Below are 20,060 nucleotides of genomic sequence, written 5' to 3' on the forward strand. Positions count from 1 at the left end.
AGACCAGATGCGTCTTCTTCTGCTTTATTTCTCAGTTAATCCAAACTGCTTCACTCCCTCTGCCTGGAACACCTTCCCTAGCACCTCAGAGGCTTAACTTCTCTTATGCCAGGTCTCAGGTCAAATGTCAGCACTTCAGGACATCGCCTTCCTCTCCCATTGCTCTCTACCACTGCATATTGTTTATTCATGAAACTTACAGAAGTTGTCATTTTACATGTATACATTTATTTGTTTTCTTATTGACTGCCTTCTTCTCTGGACTCTAAGCTCAAAGAAGAGAGGACAATGACTGCCTTGTTCTCCACAAGGTCCAGCAGTGTCTGGCAGACATCAAGGATTCAATAAATACACGTGGGAAGAAAGGTAGAAAGAAAATAAATACTTGTAGGGAGAAAGGTAGGAAGAAAACAAATACAAAAATACATGTACGAAGGAAAAGAAAAAAGAGAGAAAGGGCGAGAGAGAGAGAAGAGGAAGAAAAGGGGGAGGAAGAGGAGTAGAAGGAAGAGGAGAAACAAAGTATAGGATAGAGGGATGGAAGAGAGAGAGAGGGAGGAGAAAGGAAGAACATCATTTTGGACCAGCATCACCATAAAAATGGTAGATGCTCAGAGTAAGGGAGAAGAAAGAGGAGGCCAGGAGAAAGCACCCAAAGTTTTCCTTTCTCCTTCCCTATACCCTGTGCCAGGAGCTTCAAAAATTATTTCAGCTGCTCATCTTTCACAGCCCTCGGGAGAGATGTTAACACTTCATTTTGCTGGTGAGATAAGAGGTTCAGCAAAGTTAAGGGCTTTGTCTAAGTTCTCCCAGCTGGTCCTGAATGTGAGGGGGTTACCTTGTTCCCCACTACTCCATAGTGTCATGTGGACTGTCGATCATTTTTCCAATTTTCATGTTTTTTTATTAAATGCCATTTGAAATGAACATACCAGGGACCACACTTGGACTATGGAAGCAGACTGGAATTGCTGACTAGTTTCAGTGCAAAGCAGAGGGGCAGTCCCCATCCACTCTAAAGTTACCACCTAGTGAAGCTGAGGATGATTGACGGGCTTTAATGAGGAAGGAAGGCGGGGTCAGTTTCCATGGTGTGAAACAACAAGGCCGGCTGCTGAGACTTCCTGCCAGCACCGAGCGAGTCAGTTTCAAGCAAGACAGTGAGTATTTTTATATTATCCTTGTCTTCAGATGTTTGCTGCCGTTATTCTAGATTATTCATATTCACTAGAACTTGTATTTCCTGGCTACTTTTTTACATTGTGCCACCTGTACCAGGAAGACAGAGATTCAGGCACATGAATACAATACAGGGATTCACACGAAGAAAAATTTGCTAAATTCTAGTAATCGGTGGTAAGCTAGTGAATTGTGTATGTTTTCTACAAATAATTTTTTGTTCTTTTAAAAAACCATCTAATTTATAGTATCATTTATTTTTAAACAACTTTGTTGAGATATAATTTACATACCATAAAATTCACCTATTTAAAGTACACAATTCATGGTTTTTAATATGTTCAAAGCTGTCAAAGCATCACCATCCACTATTTAGTTTTAGATCATTTCATCACCACAAAGAGAAATCCCGTACTTTTTAGCAGGCACTTCCCATCTCTACGTCATTCTAATGCTAGGCGACCACTAATCAATGTTCGATCTCCATAGATTTGCCTATTCTGGACATTTCACATAAATAGAATCTTAAAATACGTGGTCTTTTGTGACCAGTTTCTTTCACTTAGCATGTCTTCAAGATTCGCCCACGTTATGGCATGTATTAGCGCCTCATTCCTTTTTTGCTGTCAAATAACATTCCACTGTGTGAGTATCCCACATTTTATTTATGTATTTGTCCGTTAACGGACATTTGGATTGTTTCCACTTTAGGGATATTATGAATAATGCTGCTATAAACATTGGTGTATAAGCTTTTATGTGGACATATGTTTTCATTTCTTTTAGGTATGTATCTGAGATCAGAATTACTGGTCACATAGTAATAACTCTTATGTTTAACCTTTTGAAAAACTATCAAACTGCTTTCCAAAGTGGCTGTGCCATTTGATATTTCCACCACGGTGTATGAGGGGTCCAAGTTCTCTAAGTCCTTGCCAACAGTTGTTATTATTTGTCTTTTTTATTATAGTTATTCTAGTGGGTGTGAAGTGGTGTCTCATTGTGGTTTGATTTGCATTTCCCTAGTGACTAATGATGCTGAGCACCTGTCACAGAGCGCTATTGGTTATGCGCATATCTGTTTTGAAGAAACTTTTGTTTATATTCTTTGGCCATTTTTAATTGAGTTATTTGTTTTTTAGTGTTTAATTGTAACAATATATTTTGGACACAAATTTTTATTGTATATATAATTTGCCAATATTTTCTCCCATTCTGTAGTTGCTTTATTCTTTCTCAGAGGTATCATTTATGGAGCAAAAGTTTTTAATTTTAGTGAAATGCAATTTACTTAATTTTTTCTTTTGTGCTTGCGCTTTTCCTGTCCTGTCTATAAACCACTGCCTAACCCAACACGATGAAGATTCACCTCCATGTTTCCTCCTAACTGTTTTAGTTATAGGACATTTATTTAGGTCTGTTGTACATTTTTAAGTTAAGTTTTTTCTATGGCATGAGGTAGAGGACAAACTTCATTCTTTTGTATGTGGATATCCAATTGTGTCGATACCATTTAGGGACCATTTATTTCCCATTGAATTTTCCTGGTACCTTTGTTGAAAATCAATTGACCATAAATGTAAAGTTATTTTGGGGACTCTTAGCTCTATTCCATTGCTCTAAATGTCTATCTTTATGCTGCATGGCATACTTTGTACCATACTGCCATGATTACTGTATCTTTTTAATAGTTTAGAAATCAGGAAGTGTGAATCCTACTTTATTCTTCTTTTTCACAGTTTCTTTGGCCATTCCGAGTCCTTTAACATTTCCATGAGTTTTTAGGATCAGCTCATCAGTTTCTCTGCAAATAAATTTAGCTACCTACCCACTGAGAGTGTCTACTTAAATTATAATTTATCCATGGGAACTTGTGGAATTTCCTTAGTATGAACTCACATGTAAAGCAAGTGGGGTTTATTTAAGTGTAAACCTGCATAAAGGTTTGTGTGAATGGCAAGAAAAGAGGCTTCCACGCACTGAAGCTAAAAATGATTTGGATTTGTGTGACACCTGCAGGTTAGAAACCATCTGGCACCTTTGCTTATCATTCTATTTTATCATTGATTGAATACTCCAGTACAAGGGTTTTCTATGAAAACAAGACAAAATCCTATACCATCTTCTGTTACCTAACCTATGCACTGAGTACCCACTTCATGGTAAAAGCCATGTCTTTGCCCAGCCACTCAGAGATGCTAAACACTTTTGGTCTGAGGCCCAGGCATCTACTGTTTAAACCCAGCAGCGACTCAGCCAGACTGCTTCTCCCTTACTCTCACTCTCTCCCCAGCTTATAGCTGCAGAGCTATTGCTTACCCAGTGCGTGTGGTCTGTGAACTAGTAGCTGCTATGTGGACTTGTTAACAAATGCAGGATCTCAGGCCCCATCCCCATCCTACTGAATCAGCATTTGCATTTTAACAAAGTCCTTGATACTTTATATACACCAGACGCTGATAAAACTGTAATCTCCAGGGCAAATCTGCCTCCCTCCCTGTTTTCGTTAAACTCATGGTCAGCACCTATGGAGATGGGCCTCACTGGGCAAGTGCTGTGGACCTGGGGAAGCCAGCTGAGGTTACTCTCTGTGCCCTGAGTCCCTCATTTCCTCCCAGCACTTGCCTCCTGAGCCCACTGCTATGCCTAGCTGCTTCTCAGGGCCCTGCTGCTCACCATCTACACTTTGGGAACTCTGCTACTGGCAACTAAAGGCACTGAGCAGTGAACCCCTAGTCTGGTGAAGTCGCCTTGCCTCCTGCCAGCTGTCAACTTGTGACAGTCAGACTCTTGGAGAGGAGAGAGAATGTGCTGGGATCTGGGCATCCCTGGGGTAGAATGAAAGGGACCATCCCACCGGCCAGCCCTTCCTACTCAGACAGGTTGCTCTTCACCCTAAGAATGTCTCTGGCTGAGCAGTGCCGGTCACAAAGCATGCTGGCCCACCATCACCGGCTCTTTCCTAGGGGGCTGCATCCCTGTTAAAGCAGGCAGGAGTTTTTCTTGTTACAGGACAATTTGATTTTACCTGTTCGCTTACAAAGCCTAAAAAACTTCCTATCTAGCCTTATATAAGAAAATCTGTGGACAGTTGGTCTATACACTAAAGGTGAAATGCTTGCACTTGGCAGAGTGTGCCTTCCCGCCACAGACGTGCTACGCCTGAGCTGGGACCCCCCCCCCCCCCCGTNTGCCTCCCTCCCTGTTTTCGTTAAGCTCATGGTCAGCACCTATGGAGATGGGCCTCACTGGGCAAGTGCTGTGGACCTGGGGAAGCCAGCTGAGGTTACTCTCTGTGCCCTGAGTCCCTCATTTCCTCCCAGCACTTGCCTCCTGAGCCCACTGCTGTGCCTAGCCGCTTCTCAGGGCCCTGCTGCTCACCACCTACACTTTGGGAACTCTGCTACTGGCAACTAAAGGCACTGAGCAGTGAACCCCTAGTCCGGTGAAGTCGCCTTGCCTCCTGCCAGCTGTCAACTTGTGACGGTCGGACTCTTGGAGAGGAGAGAGAATGTGCTGGGATCTGGGCATCCCTGGGGTAGAATGAAAGTGACCATCCCACCGGCCAGCCCTTCCTACTCAGACAGGTTGCTCTTCACCCTAAGAATGTCTCCGGCTGAGCGGTGCCGGTCACAAAGCATGCTGGCCCACCATCACCGGCCCTTTCCTAGGGGGCCGCATCCCTGTTAAAGCAGGCAGGAGTTTTTCTTGTTACAGGACAATTTGATTTTACCTGTTGGCTTACTATCTAGCCTTACTAAAAAACTTCCTATCTAGCCTTATATAAGAAAATCTGTGGACCGTTGGTCTACACACTAAAGGTGAAATGCTTGCACTTGGCAGAGTGTGCCTTCCCGCCACAGACGTGCTGCGCCTGAGCTGGGACACCCCCACCACTGTCAGCGCCCAAGATGACTTATTCCTGCTGCTTTTTTTAACTTTTTAAAAATAAATTTAATTAAAATATTAAAATAGAAAAACAACATCCAAAACATTGGGTGAATTCTTGAATGATTTTATACCATATACCAGAAGTATATGATTTTGTGTTGCACAGTGCAAGTGTCCAGTAATTTGTTTAAAAGGTGAATCAATTAATTATTCCACATAGGGTATCTCTAGATATTTTATCAGATGACTTTCTTTAAACCATAATAAACACACAGATACATAAATACATGACACTACCACAAGAAAATCCTTTCTAAAAATACTAAAAAAATAATGTTTGTGCCTTTAATTTTATTTCAGTTATAGCTGATAAAACTTATTTAAAATATTTTTTATTTTGACTTTATGCTATTAAGCATTACATAGCATAAGAAACCCCTTCAAATGAATGGCATAAGCAAACTTAGAGCTGTAACAAGAATGATTATGTTGTCATATTTTGTAGCATTATTGTACATGACAAAAAACTTTATTCAATGTTCTATAATTTTTTCTTTATTTTTATTGTCTATATTATTACAGATTTCCCCATTTTCCTTCCTTTTGCCCACCTGCCCCTTGCTGTCGCCCACCTCCCCCACCACATTGCTGTCTGCGCCCATGGGTTATGCATATGTGTTCTTTGGCCAATCCCTTCACCTTCCTCCATCTAGTCTTCCCTTCCACTTCCCTCTCACAGCCGTTGACTGTCAGCTGTTCCATGTGCCTGGGCCTCTGTTTCTATTTTGTTCATCATTCTTCTGGGACCCAGCTTAGGTCACTTTCAGAGAGAGAAAGAATGCCTTTTACTTCCTAGTCTTGGTGAATGGTCCTTTTCTTCTGTTCCCAGAAAATCACCACCATCGTAACACTTTGGACATTGCGCATAAATGATGTTACTTCCTTCTCTCCCACTCTGGGTTGGCCCTCATATGTCCACATACATCAGACTCACCTGGAGGACTGACTGTAACACTGATTGCTCCTCCCACCCCAGTGTCTCCTTCAGTAGGTCTGACTTGGGGCCCAGGAATTTGGATTTCTAAAATGTGCTGGCTAGCGCTGCTGCTGGACCACGACTGTATTTGACTCCAACTTCTAAACCTCTCAACTTCAGTACTGGGATCAAAGGGACATTTCTGGCAGCCCCTTTTCAAGTGGCTCTCTTCTCACTCTTTTTTTTCTGTATCTCAGCCCCTTTTTGTCACATCAGTAGTTCTCAAACTTTTTCATTTCCGGACTCCTTTCCATTTTTAAAAATTACTGAGAATCCCAAAGGGAGTTTTTTAAATGTGGATTATAGCTATTAATATTCATGCCATTAGAAATTAAAACAAAATTAAAAATGTATATTAATTCATTTGCAAAAATGATAATAAGCATAATAGAGAATAATATAAATATTTTATGAAAGATAACTCTTTTTCTAAAATAACAAATGAGAAGGAGAGGGGCATTGTTTTACTTTTTGTCAAATCTCTATAATATGTGGCTTGATAGAAGACAACTGTATTCCCATATCTGCTTTGGCATTCAGTCTGTTGTTCTGGTTGAAGTACATAAACAAAATCTGGTTCCATGCATATATGAAGCTGGAAAAGGGAGGGGTATTTTATACCCTTTTCAGATAGTGCGAATATTTTTCTCAGATGCTACACCAAAACTGGACAAGTGGTAGTGCTTTGAATGCCACTTGGAACCTAAAATGATCTCAGTGTGCTTTTCATACTCTGAATTAAACTTCGTTGAACTAAAATGCTCTGGCCTGTTTTGAATTGGTCTCTGTACCCATGTGAAATTTTGCAACATTCTGTCTCGTCATACAGGGCATATGGGTTCATGGAGTGATGTAGACATGCCAAATGTTGATCTATTTTATTATATTTAAAATCCCTTTCCTTAAGTCATGTAATGCAGGGTAAAAATTTTATAAAAGCTAATAATTCTTATTGTTTTAGTTTCTTTACTGAAATTAGCTTTTTTTTTTTAACTGCATGCGTGTGGTGGTAAAGATTACCATGACTGCTGGTCCCACTTAGGGCCACGGCCCACTGCTCCTTTCCTTGTGCTGAGACCCCAGCAGTTTTTCTACCCATTTGCGCACCATCAGGGCAATTGTCAGCACTGTGAGCAAGGCCAAAGATATTTTCATATTTGTAATTATAGCCATTTTGACCTCGTGAATCTTGTGGAAGATTTTCAGGAATTCCCAAGCTATACAATGGTTTCAGAATTGTTCATTTATGTGTTAATGCTGTAAATAGTTATAGTCATTTCATTTGTACATTTATATTTTGTCCATCTCTGAATTGACATAGCACTGGTATTAAATTTCCATGGAATATATATTCTGTACCCAGTACAGACTTTTCATGTGGATTGTCACTTACCCTCACAATAGCCCTGGCACATTGTACTTGTTTCACAGATGAGGAATGTAAGGCACAGAGTTGCACAATTAGCTCAGAGTCACACTACCAGCCCTGGAAAGTGGGTTGAGGACAAATAACAAGGACCAGCCCATGACTGTAGCCTGTAGTCCTGGAGGCAGAAGGGGACTGCTGATAGATTTGAGTAGGTGACTGGCACATACCAACCACAGAAGCTAGGATCCAAATACACACTCAGCAGAGCACACACATGAAGCAACCTGGATGCGAATTTATGATAAAGATTCCTCACCAGGAATAAAGAGCTATAGAAAATTTGCTAGGGGGTGTGTTTTTCCCACAGTTGTTTTTTATCATGGAATTGGCCGAAATGTCAGACATGACAAAGCTCCACCAAGCTGTGGCTGCAGGGGAGTACAGTTCAGTGAAAAAGATTCTGAAGAAAGGGCTCTGTGACCCAAACTACAAGGATGTGGACTGGAATGACCGAACCCCACTTCACTGGGCTGCAATCAAAGGTGAGTGGACAGTGCCCAGGTAGAACCCATTCCCTGGAGTCCATCATTCGTGAAGGTACCACCAGTCAGTGGTATATTGACTCTGTGTGGGGAAGTAGAACATTTCTTGGGAGCCAGTTGGGACATTTCAATCCTGGCACCTTCACTTACTAGGAATAGCACCTTACCAAGTTATTTAATGTCACTAGGCCTTAGTTTATTCATCTGCACAATGGAACAATAATGCTACCTTGGAGTCTTACAGTGAGGATTCAGTGAAATAGAGGGTGTACTGTGCTCAGCACATAGTCCGCTCTCAAGTAATATTGGTCCTCTGCCTTCCTGTAACGGGAATGAAGCATTGTTTCTGTAGCAGGACAGGGACTTTGTCTTGTTTGTTGCTGCATTCCCCATGCCTAACATGTCTCAGTTATAGAATTGGAGGAGGATAGCGGCAAAAATTCGGCCAATGGGCTAGTCAAGGCCTTTGGAAATAGAACATCATCGAAGAATGTTAACGAAGAAAATGTTAGAGTCCACTTTGCTTTCTAAAAATTTGTTTTGTCTCCTCTATAAAGAATGGATAGCTGGCTGTAGAAATCAATTGGGAGAATTTTGCAAAAATTCAAGAGCAATGTCATGGTAGCTATACCAGAGACCTTTTAGCAAACACTTTCTGTATGCTAGCTATACGCACTTCATATCTGTGCTTTTATTTGTACTTCACCAAAACTCAATGAAGTAAGTGGCAATATCCTTAATTTACAAATGAGAAAACTGAGCTGTAGACATTTATTGCTTGTCTGGGGTGACACAGTAACTGGTATTTATTGTTAGGTAAGAAGCCCCATCTATCTGAGTAGAAAGCCTATGCAACTGTGGTGGTGACTTCTCTCTCGAGTCCCCCCCGTGTGCCACGGACGAAAGTGAATGTGGCCAAGACATGATGTGATCTGCTTAGTGAGGCGAAGTGAACTGTGGCCAGTTTCTCAGGGGAGACTAAAGGCCAGCACTGGCCAGTTTCTCCTAGGAGATAAAAACCCCCGAGTGCCTTCCTCCATAGCCTTTTATTGGGTTGTAATACACAGGAATACAGGGTGGTGAGGATCAAAAAGTAGATAACATTTCAAAGATATCTGAGGGCTTCAGAGTCTGAGTCAGTGTCTGTCAGGAAGAGAGTTGCAGAAACTTTGGGAGACATACTCATTTCCTCCTGGACCCTTATCATATGAATGAAAGCACTCTTAGCAGAGCAGATTTCACAGGTTTATCAGCAAGTCTTTGTGATGCCAGATTTTTCCCCAGGACACACTCTAGCAAGGCAAGGAGCTGCACCCCTCCCCATCAGATGTTCAGGTTTAAGGGGATTAGAGCCAGGAACTGCTTCTCCGGGAGAACATGGGGACTCAGGCTTTGACAAAGCTGGGGGCGAGAGTCCATTGCTCTTTGTTACAGCCCCCCTCCCCAGTCCTTCCATGAAGGCCTCCCAAGTGATTGAGTGTGGCTTAGGTTGCCCCCTGCTGTGAGGAGTCTTACCCGTCATTAACTTCCGACCAAGCTTTGGGGGCAGAGAGAGGCAGCATTTGCTACCAGAGATAAGCTTTGTCTCCTGCAGCTGGTGTTCCAAAAGTCGGCCCTCGCCCTTAGCCACAAGGGGTACAGATACAATTCCTAAAACCAGGCAGAGCAGTCTACAACATACAATTACTCTTTCCTAGCTATAATGTAAGTAGGACTTCAAATATTCTTAATTAAGATACAATTGACATACAACATTTTATCAGTTTCAGGTGTACGATATAATTATTTGATTTTTGTATGTATTGTGATATGATCATCACAAAAAGTGTAGCTAACATCCATCTCTATCCACAGTTACAATCTTCGTTTCTTGTCATAGGTTTCAAGACCTATTCTCTTTGGGGCTTTCAAATATGTAGCACAGTATTATTAACTATAGTCACCATGCTGTACATTACATTCCCAGAACTCATTTATCTTATAACTGGAAGTTTGTACCTTTTGATCACCTTAACCCATTTCACCCTGCCCCTGACCTCTAGAATCCACTAATATAATCTTTTTTCTGTACCTATGAGCTTGGCTTCGTTTTTTTTAGATCACACACAGAAGTTGAGATCATACAGTATCTGTCTTTCTCTGTCTGACTCATCTGTGTCTTTCTCTGTCTGACTTTGCATAATGCCCTCAAGGTCCATCTGTGCTGTAGCAAAATATTTGTTTTTGAAATCAGCCTTGAGACTGCCAAAAGCAGCCAGCCCTGTTGGTGCCAGCATAGGAAGGGGTGGAGTGACTTGGGAGAGAAAGCACAATTTCCAGTCAGGGCTGCAGGAGTGAGCGGGAAGAAGAGCAGAGTGCCTGGGAAGGAGTAGAGGGAATAATTATAGGCCCTTGGGCCCTGGGTGAGAGCTCAGTTCTTCAGGGGTGAGGATGGGGTGATGGGTCCTTCCTAAGGAGAAGAAAAGGGAAGAGGGAAGGATGCTAAGAGGATGGAGGGGCCTCAAAGGCCAATTTCTTCCCCTCTTTTGTGCTGTCTAAATTAGCCCTGTCCTCCGGCTGGCAGACATATTTTAATCTCAACCCTCTCCTATTTCTTCTTGGTGCCTCTAAGGGCATATGGAGGTGCTGCAACTCCTCATACAGTACGGAGCCAGACCCTGCCTGGTAACTGATGTGGGTTGGACTCCAGCTCATTTTGCAGCTGAGTCAGGCCATCTGAATGTGCTCAAAACTCTCCATGCATTGCACGCCGCCATCGACGCTCCCGACTTCTTTGGAGACACACCAAAAAGGATCGCACAGATCTACGGGCAGAAGGCCTGTGTGGCATTCCTAGAGAAGTAAGTTCCATTTATTTCCCACTATTGAAAGGACAGAGAAACAGGAGCTCGTGACCAAGGTGTTTGCTGACTCAGTGATCTTAGATGAGAAAGATCTTAGATCTTCAATGAAAATGAAAGGAAGAAATTCAGACAACTATTGTTTGAGTTGTTTTTATTAGTTTGTTGCTGAAATGACTAATTTAGTCTAGAAACTATGTGTTAGGTTATATAAAATCTATTACTTATAAATTATGCAAAATTATAATTTTTGTAATTATACATTACTATCATTTTAATGCCATAACATACAATTATTATAATTATTATTTTAGATTATATAAAATGATCTCAGATAATAGAGGTAGGACAGCAAGTTGGAATATGGGACATGGTATAAGAGTTATCATTGTGCTAAATCAGCTCTCATCCGTGTTACCAGGGAGACTTGTTCCCAAATCAGTGGCCTCTTCTCAATTTGTATCTTACCTCCACTTAACTTGATATCTGATACTCTTGAAACTCTTGTCTCTTGCTGTAGCTGATGCTACTCTCTTCTAATTCTCTGTCTACCTATCTATTTCTCCTCGTAATTCTTTCTAGGTGCCTATTTTTACTCAGGGTCCTGAGCAAATTGGTGAAATTCCTCAGGGTCCTGTCCTTGGCTTCTCTCCACTGACTTCCTCTGAGTGATCGCAGCCCCTCTCAGTGACCAAGGGGCAGCTAAGTGTGAAAAGCATCCCAGAATAAGTGAAGTGGGGGAGGCATGGCTCCTCCAAGTAGCTGGGAGTGCTGTTACCAGGACAAGTGGGCAGAGAGTGATGAATAGACAAAAAACGCATCATGTGTAAGTCATCTCTACTTACCATCAGTTCCCATGAGGAACTTCCCTCTGACAGTCACGGAGTTCAGAGAGAAGCCATCCTGCTTAAGGAGAAATGAATCTGGACCTTGAAAGATGGCTAAAGACCTGGCTAATGAAGGAGGGAGAAAGATTCTTGATTGGGAGGAAAGACACTAAGTTGGAAATGTGCATGGGTTGTATGTACACGTGAGGAGGTGGAGGGGTAGTGGAAAAATGAGCAGCCTGGCTAAGCAGAGTGTTACACCAGAGAGAAGTGGAGAATGAGGCCAAGTGGGTGAGTGGTTGGCCACAGGGAGCTGGGCAGACACATGAGTGTGAGCTCATTAAAGAAATGACAAGCTGAAAGAGATGCTTCAGCTAAGTCACTCCTTTAGTAGTAGAGGCAGAAGTATTGTTCAGATAGGATTGAAGGCACTTAGACTGTAGGTAAAAAGATCATTAAGGAGTTTCTTAGAAATTCATGTTGCAACTGGGTGAGGTCCTGGGTGAACATGATAAAGAGAAAGAATGTAAGAGAGTTTAAAAGAAGCCTCGACAGTATTTGACAATTTTCTGAATATCTGAGGGATCCTAGCTAATTCAACTTTTGATCCAACTTCCCTAAGTAGTGCCTATCTCATTCAACCAATACTCTGGAGTCCTACTATGTGCATGGCATTGAACTGGATACTAAAAAGGATTGAAAGATAAATCTGTTACAGTACTGGAACATCAAGTTCCCTGTCAGGGACAGGAGGTAACTTATTGACATAAATAACAGTAATACAAGATAGAAGTGACAAGGGTCATAAGAGCAGGGCAGAGGAGGGACACTGAATATTGAGAGACACAATGTATGTGATCTGATTATTGAGATGTCACTGCCAGCTTGTTGGGAGGAGGGGCGCTGAGGGACATGCAGATTCTCTGTCCTCTGAATGAACTGAGCTTTGTGTAATGCTTTGCACTTACATATTGTTCTCCCTTCCTGCGCCATCATCTTTCCTTTCAAATTCCGCTGGTCTTCATACTGGCTCGAATTTTATTTCTGTGAAGTGGCCTTCACTAAAGTCTTTAGGCGAGTCACATGCTCACCTTTGACCCATCTACACACTGATACATATGTACACTGCTCATTGTTCATGTGTGTATGACAACCTATTCATCCATCTGTCTATCTAATGACCTACCTATCATCAGTAACCATTCTTTGAATGAATCCATGTATACAACCAGTACATACACAATTATTAGTCATTTTTATTTTTTATATGTTTCTATACTTTTAAACTTTTTTTATAATTTTATTTATTTATCTTTAGAGGGGAAGGGAAGGAGAGAGGGAGAGAAATATCAGTGTATGGTTGCCTCTGCCAGGGACACACAATGTATCGTGTGCCCCCTGCCAGGACCTGGCCTGCAACCCAGGGATGTACCCTGGCTGGGAATGGAACTGCGATCCTCTGGTCCGCAGGCCCGTGCTCAATCCACTTAGCTACACCAGCCAGGGCCTTTTAAACTTTTTGTAATGAACATCCATGGCTTTCATAATTAAGAAAAATAAAAATATACATAAATTAAGGAAAACAGCTTCTAGTAATATGCTGTTTGTTGTAGAAATGCAAGCGCTTCAAGAATTAGCACTCCTTCAAGCTATGTTCCTAACTCTCTGATTCTGTTAACATTTCACTCCTGCACACTGGTTTTCTCTACCTCCCAGTAGTTTTCTTAGTGTCTGAGACCTCCTTAAGTATACACTTGGAAATGCTTGAACTTGGCCTCCTTCCTTTGGACTGGAGCTCTGAGGTGCCCAGGCTGTGTGCAGAGGGTCAGAAGAGAGGTCCATTTCAAAGCCTGGCCATCTCTCCTGAGCGTTCTCTGAGAGTCACTGTCTCCCCCTTCCCTAGGGCCGAGCCTGAGTGCCGTGACCACCGCCACATGGCCAGGCAGAAGGGGCTGCCTCTGGACCAGCAGGACCAAGACTGGGATGCCAAGAAAAGGGAGATGGAGCTGTCACTACCTTCTTTGAATCAAAATACCAATAAGAAAAAGCCTAAGAAAACTCGAGGCCCCAACAGGCTCAGTAATAACAAAGAGAGGAGAGTGTGAGAACCCTAGGCCAAAGGGACTGGAACCTACATGTTCTGGTAGGAGACTTTCCCTGGCACCAGACTAGAGGTTATCAGACATGAGTTGTCTTTACAAGATTGTGCTTTTAGGCCATGGTCCAAATGGCTTCTACTGGTAAAAGTTCTACTGAGAACTTGTCATTCAGCCTAGAAGTGTTGGCTTGGTGCTCTGCACACCGACTATTGTCTCTTGCTACCACCCACTGTACGCAAGAATTGCCAACAGGAGACAAATGTCAGCTGCTTGCATTTTGTTTCCAGTGTTTTGCACTCATCAGCATCTCCTGACCCCCACAAGCAATTACAGAATTTCAGAAAAACTCTTCCTAAGGAAAGTAGATTTTTTAAATGCAAAAAAAAAAACCCCCCAAAAAACAAACCTCGAAACAAACAAATCCTCAAACATTACTAAAACACTTTTTAGTCAATGGATGAAAAAATTATTTATTGTCGTCTACACTGAGCAAAGAGGTGAACCAGTGTATCTCCCAGTTTCCAGCTATTTTTGTCTTTCAGGGCAGAGGCCCACAGTCTCTGCGTGGCCATTTCACTGATGATCAAGTCTGCATAGGAGGAGCAGTCAGAGCAATGGGCCAGCTCAGTGGGACATACCTGAAACTCATGGCATAGATTAATTGTATCCTGTGCAATTAATGAGAGATAGTGTAAAATAATGGAACATGTGGTTACAACTCTACTTATTTAACTGTCAATTTTAGGAAGTCTAATGCAGATCAGATATTTCCAATGAAAATATTGTATCCAAATTGAGATGTGCTGTAAATGAAACATACATATCAGATATTTGAAGACTTAGTATAAAATGTAAAATAGATTGTTATTACTATTTAATACTGATTGCATGTTGAAATGTTAATGTTATGGACATTGGGTTAAATAAAATATATTGTTATCATGAATTTACCTCTTTCATTTAAGAAAGACATGGCTACTAAAGTGTTTAAAATTAGGTTTGTAGCTTGCTTTTTTTCCCCTATCAGACAGCACTGCCATAGAAACTGAAAAACATTTAAATTAGGCAGCTGGCCTGCTGCTCTTTACTTGGCTACCATACATTACTCTGGGTTTACTAGTTTCTCTGTCAAAGGCACTTGTCTTTGGGCACCTATAATCTTTATTACACATTCCTCAACTAACGTTTATGTTAATGCAGGTCATGTTAGGTTTGGATTTTCTGAAATAAATAAAAGCTTGAACATATTATAGGGAAGTAGTATAGCTAGGAAAATACCTTTCCAGTGTTCATCCGCCCCAAACATCAATCCTCTTTCTCTATGCCCTTCAGTTCCCAGGGGTGGTTTCTGTCTGCCATACTTGTACTGGTACTCAACCAGTATGAACTTTAGAACACACCTGACTCAAACGGGACCAATCTGATTCCCCTGGGAACTTGAAAAGGGTCTGCATAAGAAGACGGATCTGTAGCACATAACCTCAGAAGTATGCAGTGGCTGGTTCTACAATAGGACCAAGGACAAAGGAGGAGAAACAGACACAGAAAGAAGAGAGAGAATGAGTTTCTAGTTTCCAGTTTTGGTTTCTTACTCAGGAAATCTGCGAAATACTGCTTTCATAATTCTATTTCCTCTTTTTATTGTTTCCCACTTGCAACCGGGCTGTTCTAGTAAGTACAGTTTTAAGATCATGGGTTTATGAGTCAAGCAGACTTAGGTTTGTATCCTCTTGTATAAAACAGGAAAAATAACCCTACCTTCTGGGGTTGCTGTGGGGGATGGGGTGAGAGGCTATGTGTAAATGCCGACATCGGCGCCCTGTAGCTGGCCCACCTAATGGCTCTTGTATTACCACCAGAGAAGTGAGCTCACTTTTCACTGTGAATCCTAAAGGCGTCCAGGAATAACTCCTCTCACTACACAAATGGGGCTCCCTGTTGTCCAGTCCATAAATATTCTGTCTAGCTTTATGACGTGGATAATAGCCTGTCTTTCACTGACCTTCAAACTTGGACTAAACTGTGGTAAGTGTCCTTTGGGTTCTCTCCTGTGTCCATAACCCCATAGTCTCCCAGGGTCCTCACTGAGTCCTTCATTCATTCTTATTCTCACTGAAGTATTAAGAGAAGGAATATATTTGTCCTCCCATGATTTTTGTATGATAAATGAGAATAACAGGAAGAGGGCCTTAAAATGCCGTTTTTGTGTGGAGAATTGGTTGCAGTGTGGAGTCTATACTAAGCACTTGACAGGCATTATATCTAACCTGCGTGACACACCGACGAGGCAGGTATTGTTACCCAACAAAGTGGGATCCGGCCGCCTGCCACCAAACACAGGCATAACACAAAGACTGATGGGAAAGGAAAGAGGTCCTTATTAAAAGGTTGCTCAATTTGGGGGAGCTGGGGCTCCTGGGATCCAGCCCAACCTCCTCTACAAAACACAGAGAGAAGCCTGCCACCTCCAGAGCTAGAGTCAGCATACAGACACCTCACTCCACTCATATCTGTCTGCTCATGTCTGTTACGTGAATGGGTCTCCAGCTTCAGGCTCTCTCTCTGTGGAGTGGGTGTATGTGGGGTCTGCATCACCACTGCCTCACCACAAGTTCTTTCCTCTGCTGGGGCCTGGGGCCACTGCTGACCACACCACTGGTCATGCCAGGGGCTCCATATGGGAGTCTGCTGCCCATTGCTGCTCATGCCTCCCATCTGGTGAGTGTTCTGGTCCATGCATCTGTGCGCTGATATCTGAACAAGAGAAGGGGCAATGTCAGGACCCGTGCGGAGCAGAGCCACAGTGTCCTGTGGGCTGCTGCCAGCAGGGTGTGGCCCAGCACCAGCTGGCGCCTGACCAGGTGAACAAGGGCAAGGGATAAAGGGGGCAAGTGGAGCCCAGCACCTGCCGGGTTCTGTGCGCACTCCAGGCTCACAACCAGGTGAGCGAGGGAAAGAAAAAAAAATGGGCAAGTTCCTGCACCTCCTCCGTTTGAAAGTCTGGGCCCCAAATTCCATAAGCAGTGAAACTTTCCAAATTCCCAGCCATTCCAGGCTAGTGTCCATCATACCCATCAGCCTACACAGTGTCTCTGCCCCTCCTCCTGCCATCATGAAAACCTCCATGGTACACGTGTGTTGTGACATTTTCAGCCCATGCACTCTGTGCAAGCTTTCTCCAGCTCTGTCATGAGCCCTACTAGTTTGTTTACCTTTACTGGAGGGTATGGAAATCTATCAAGCTCCAGTTGCAGCTTTGCTGTCTCTGGCACATCCCGACCTCTTTCAGGGGTCCCTCCAGTTGCTCCACCCAGCAGTCTGGCCAGATCCCCCTGTAACAGTATCTTTAATCCCAGCTGACATCACAAACTGAAGTTCTGAGAGGTGAGTGACTTACCTTAAGTCTCCTGGCTGGTGCTTGTGCAGCCTTTAAAGCCTGCCAGGATTGGGTGGAGTTTTAGTTCTTCTGGCTGTGGGACCATTGGTAGGGCATTTAATTTCATTAGTTTTCTCATCTGTAAGAGGGGGAGAGTACCAGGGCCTATGCCACAGGATTGTGGTGAGAATGACTAAATGATATAATGCATGTCAAGCACTTAGTACGATGCCCTTCATGTGGCAATGTCAATTGTTGGGATGGTTCTTGTTTTCACAGCCTTCATTGTCATAAGTAACAAAGAAGATTCGCTCACTAGCAAGCATTAGCATCAGACCAAATAGGGAATTTGGGGAAAATGTTCTCTCAAAGCCTGTTAAAGCCCTGAATGAAGATACCCTCCTATTTTCTGGCCCTTGAGGTTAAGATCTAAACCAAGTAGCCTCATGGCTGAGATTACTTTACAGTCAGTTGACCATGGGCTCATCCCTCACAAGGTACACAGGTAATAATAGGTGGACCTCACTAGTCCCACCTTCACTCCAAGGTGATACTCAATCCATTTCAGTGAGACCTGTGTGAGGATTTGCAACATTGGTAAGGTCTGTTGTTTGGGGTATTTATCTGCTCTCTCCTACCCTCATAGGTAGGGAGGAATTAGCTGTTTCTGTTATAGTGTAAGAAGCAGGGTCAGTACCGTGATATAAAGAGGACAGTGGAAGAAGAGAGAAGCCACTTGAGGCTTGACTTACCAGAGAACTGGCTATGTGACTGCGGGCAGTGCTTCTGGGACAGAGTTGTCTTCCTATAAAAGGAAAAGGTAGAGCTAGATGTAAAGATTACATCTAATATATGCAAACAAAACTTCCACAGGGCTTTTCTGAACAATTAAGGAGTGCTTTGTTCTGATATGATTTGCAAATCAAAGACCTTTGTGTTGAACTGAAAACTCGCTCTGAGGTGGGAGGAATAAGGAAAGGGTTTACAAAGCAGGAGTCAAAGGGATGGGTTGCTAGGGAAACAAGAACATAAATTTGCATAATTCATTTTCTGGTTAGTGGAAGCAACTGGGCTTTCAAGGGTCAGCTGAGTCTGTGGTCAACAAATGGGGTTGTGAGATAAGAACAATGAGTAGTTTTAGGTGACTCATGGGCATCAGATAGAGTCACAAGTACGGCGAACAGTTGGAGCCATAAGACGTGGTCAGCAGGATAGGCAGGATCAGGAGTCATCAGCCAACACCTCAGTTCCCCCTGCAGTCTGAGAAACAAACCAATAAAACAAGTTTTGTGGTGAAACAGGGAAGGCAGTTTGTCAGGTAGTCAGAGTGAGAGTTTAGACTGCAAAGTGGCCTAGTCACTCGAACAGGGTCAGAGACCAAACTAAAGAAAGGCCTGGGTATTTGATCACAAAGTTATGATATGAGAATTCTCATGTTGATGTTATATATATATAAGTCTGAGACCCTTGGCTCCAGGCTGCCTAAGAAAGCAAAATAAAGCAGGGTATTATCCCTTGTCAATATAAAATAAAGTTCAAATATATAATAAAGTTCAAATCTGTAAGAATTTTTATGAGTTTATTTGGGTCAAACTGATGACAATTGCTGGAAAACAAAATCTCAAGAGTTTGAGAAAATGTCCTGGAGAATGAAAATTTTGAAGCTGATTTTATACCTTAGAAAAAGTATAATATTCATAGCAGCACAATTTACAATAGCTAAGTATTGGAAGCAACCCAAGTGCCCATCAGTAAATGAGTGGATCAAAAAACTATGGTACATTTATGCAGTGGAATACTATGCAGCAGAAAAAAGGATGGGCTCCTACCCTTCATGACAGCATAGATGTATCTGGAGAGCATGATGCTAAGTGAAATAAGCCAGGTGGTGAAAGACAAATATGGTATGATCTCACCTATAAGTAGAACCTAATCAACAAAACAAACAAGCAAGCAAAATATAACCAGAGACACTGAAATAAAGAACAAACTGACAGCAACCAAAGGGGAGGGGGGAGGGGGAGCTATTCATCCATCTGTCTAGGGGAAGGGTCCTCAAGGAACATGTATAAAGGACACATGGACAAAGAGCAAGCAGGGATGGGAGGGACGGGGGAAGTGGCGGGGAGGAAAATGGAGACAATCGTACTCAAACAACGATAAACAAAAATTTTTAAAAAATCATTGCTTCAAAAAACAGAAGGAAAAGGAGGCGGTGTAAGGGGTTCCATGAAATCCACTGGTTCTAGAATAAGGGGGCAGAAGAAAACAAAGCCAAGAAATCTCTGAGATTAAATTAAAAAGGCAAAATTGAGAAATGCATACTTCTTTTACACTGTTGGGTAGAGGATAGTTAATTAACGTTTACAGCACATAGAGATGGTATTCAGGCAATAAGATAGCCATGAGGGGAACTGTGTGTGGTGCCAGGTGGGTCTAGAATTATCAGGAGAATACTTTGTGAAGTATATGGTTGTCTAACCACTATGCTGTACACCTGGAACAAGTACTAAATAATACTGAATGGAAACTGTAATTGAAAAATAATTTTTAATTCAAAAATGGATAATGATGAGGGGCTTTCTGTGGTCTCTGCTCTTATTCTGTGGTTGTGCCCTGAGAGGTCTGGAAAAAGATTACTCTGACATTCCAAAGGTGTGTTAGATTAGATGCAAAAAGACAATAGACAGGCTCAGTTAAGGTAAAGATTGACTTTTCTCAAGGAAACTACAAGCCTAGGATGTGACTACCCTCCATGACCCACCTTCAGTGAGAAATTTCTATGTTTAGACCATTCTAGGTGGAGGTTACATTCAGTCTCTGAATTTGTAAGGACACATGCAGGCTGTTCTGGTCCACAGTGAATTTCTACCAGGCATTTGATCCAGATATTTAAGATTT

The 20,060-nt window shown here is 42.4% G+C and overlaps 1 protein-coding gene across 1 annotated transcript; it reads left to right on the top strand.

The window, feature by feature from the left end:
• Positions 1–1,102: 1,102 nt before the first annotated feature.
• Positions 1,103–14,188, top strand: ANKRD66 (ankyrin repeat domain 66). Its single transcript, XM_037054361.1, has 4 exons — positions 1,103–1,160; positions 7,843–8,017; positions 10,629–10,857; positions 13,588–14,188. The coding sequence occupies exons 2-4, from the start codon at positions 7,855–7,857 to the stop codon at positions 13,787–13,789; spliced, it is 594 nt and encodes a 197-aa protein (XP_036910256.1). The 5' UTR covers positions 1,103–1,160; positions 7,843–7,854; the 3' UTR covers positions 13,790–14,188.
• Positions 14,189–20,060: the final 5,872 nt, after the last annotated feature.

Source organism: Sturnira hondurensis, unplaced genomic scaffold (genome assembly GCF_014824575.4).
Source record: "Sturnira hondurensis isolate 20B ecotype Veracruz unplaced genomic scaffold, ASM1482457v3 Scaffold0000880, whole genome shotgun sequence".
In the NCBI taxonomy this organism is placed as follows: domain Eukaryota; kingdom Metazoa; phylum Chordata; class Mammalia; order Chiroptera; family Phyllostomidae; genus Sturnira; species Sturnira hondurensis.

Coding starts and splice junctions, on each gene's coding strand:
- ANKRD66 (XM_037054361.1), top strand. CDS start 7,855: ATGGAATTGGCCGAAATGTCAGACATGACAAAGCTCCACCAAGCTGTG. Junction 8,018..10,628: donor TCACTGGGCTGCAATCAAAG/GTGAGTGGACAG, acceptor GGTGCCTCTAAG/GGCATATGGAGGTGCTGCAA. Junction 10,858..13,587: donor TGTGTGGCATTCCTAGAGAA/GTAAGTTCCATT, acceptor CCCCTTCCCTAG/GGCCGAGCCTGAGTGCCGTG.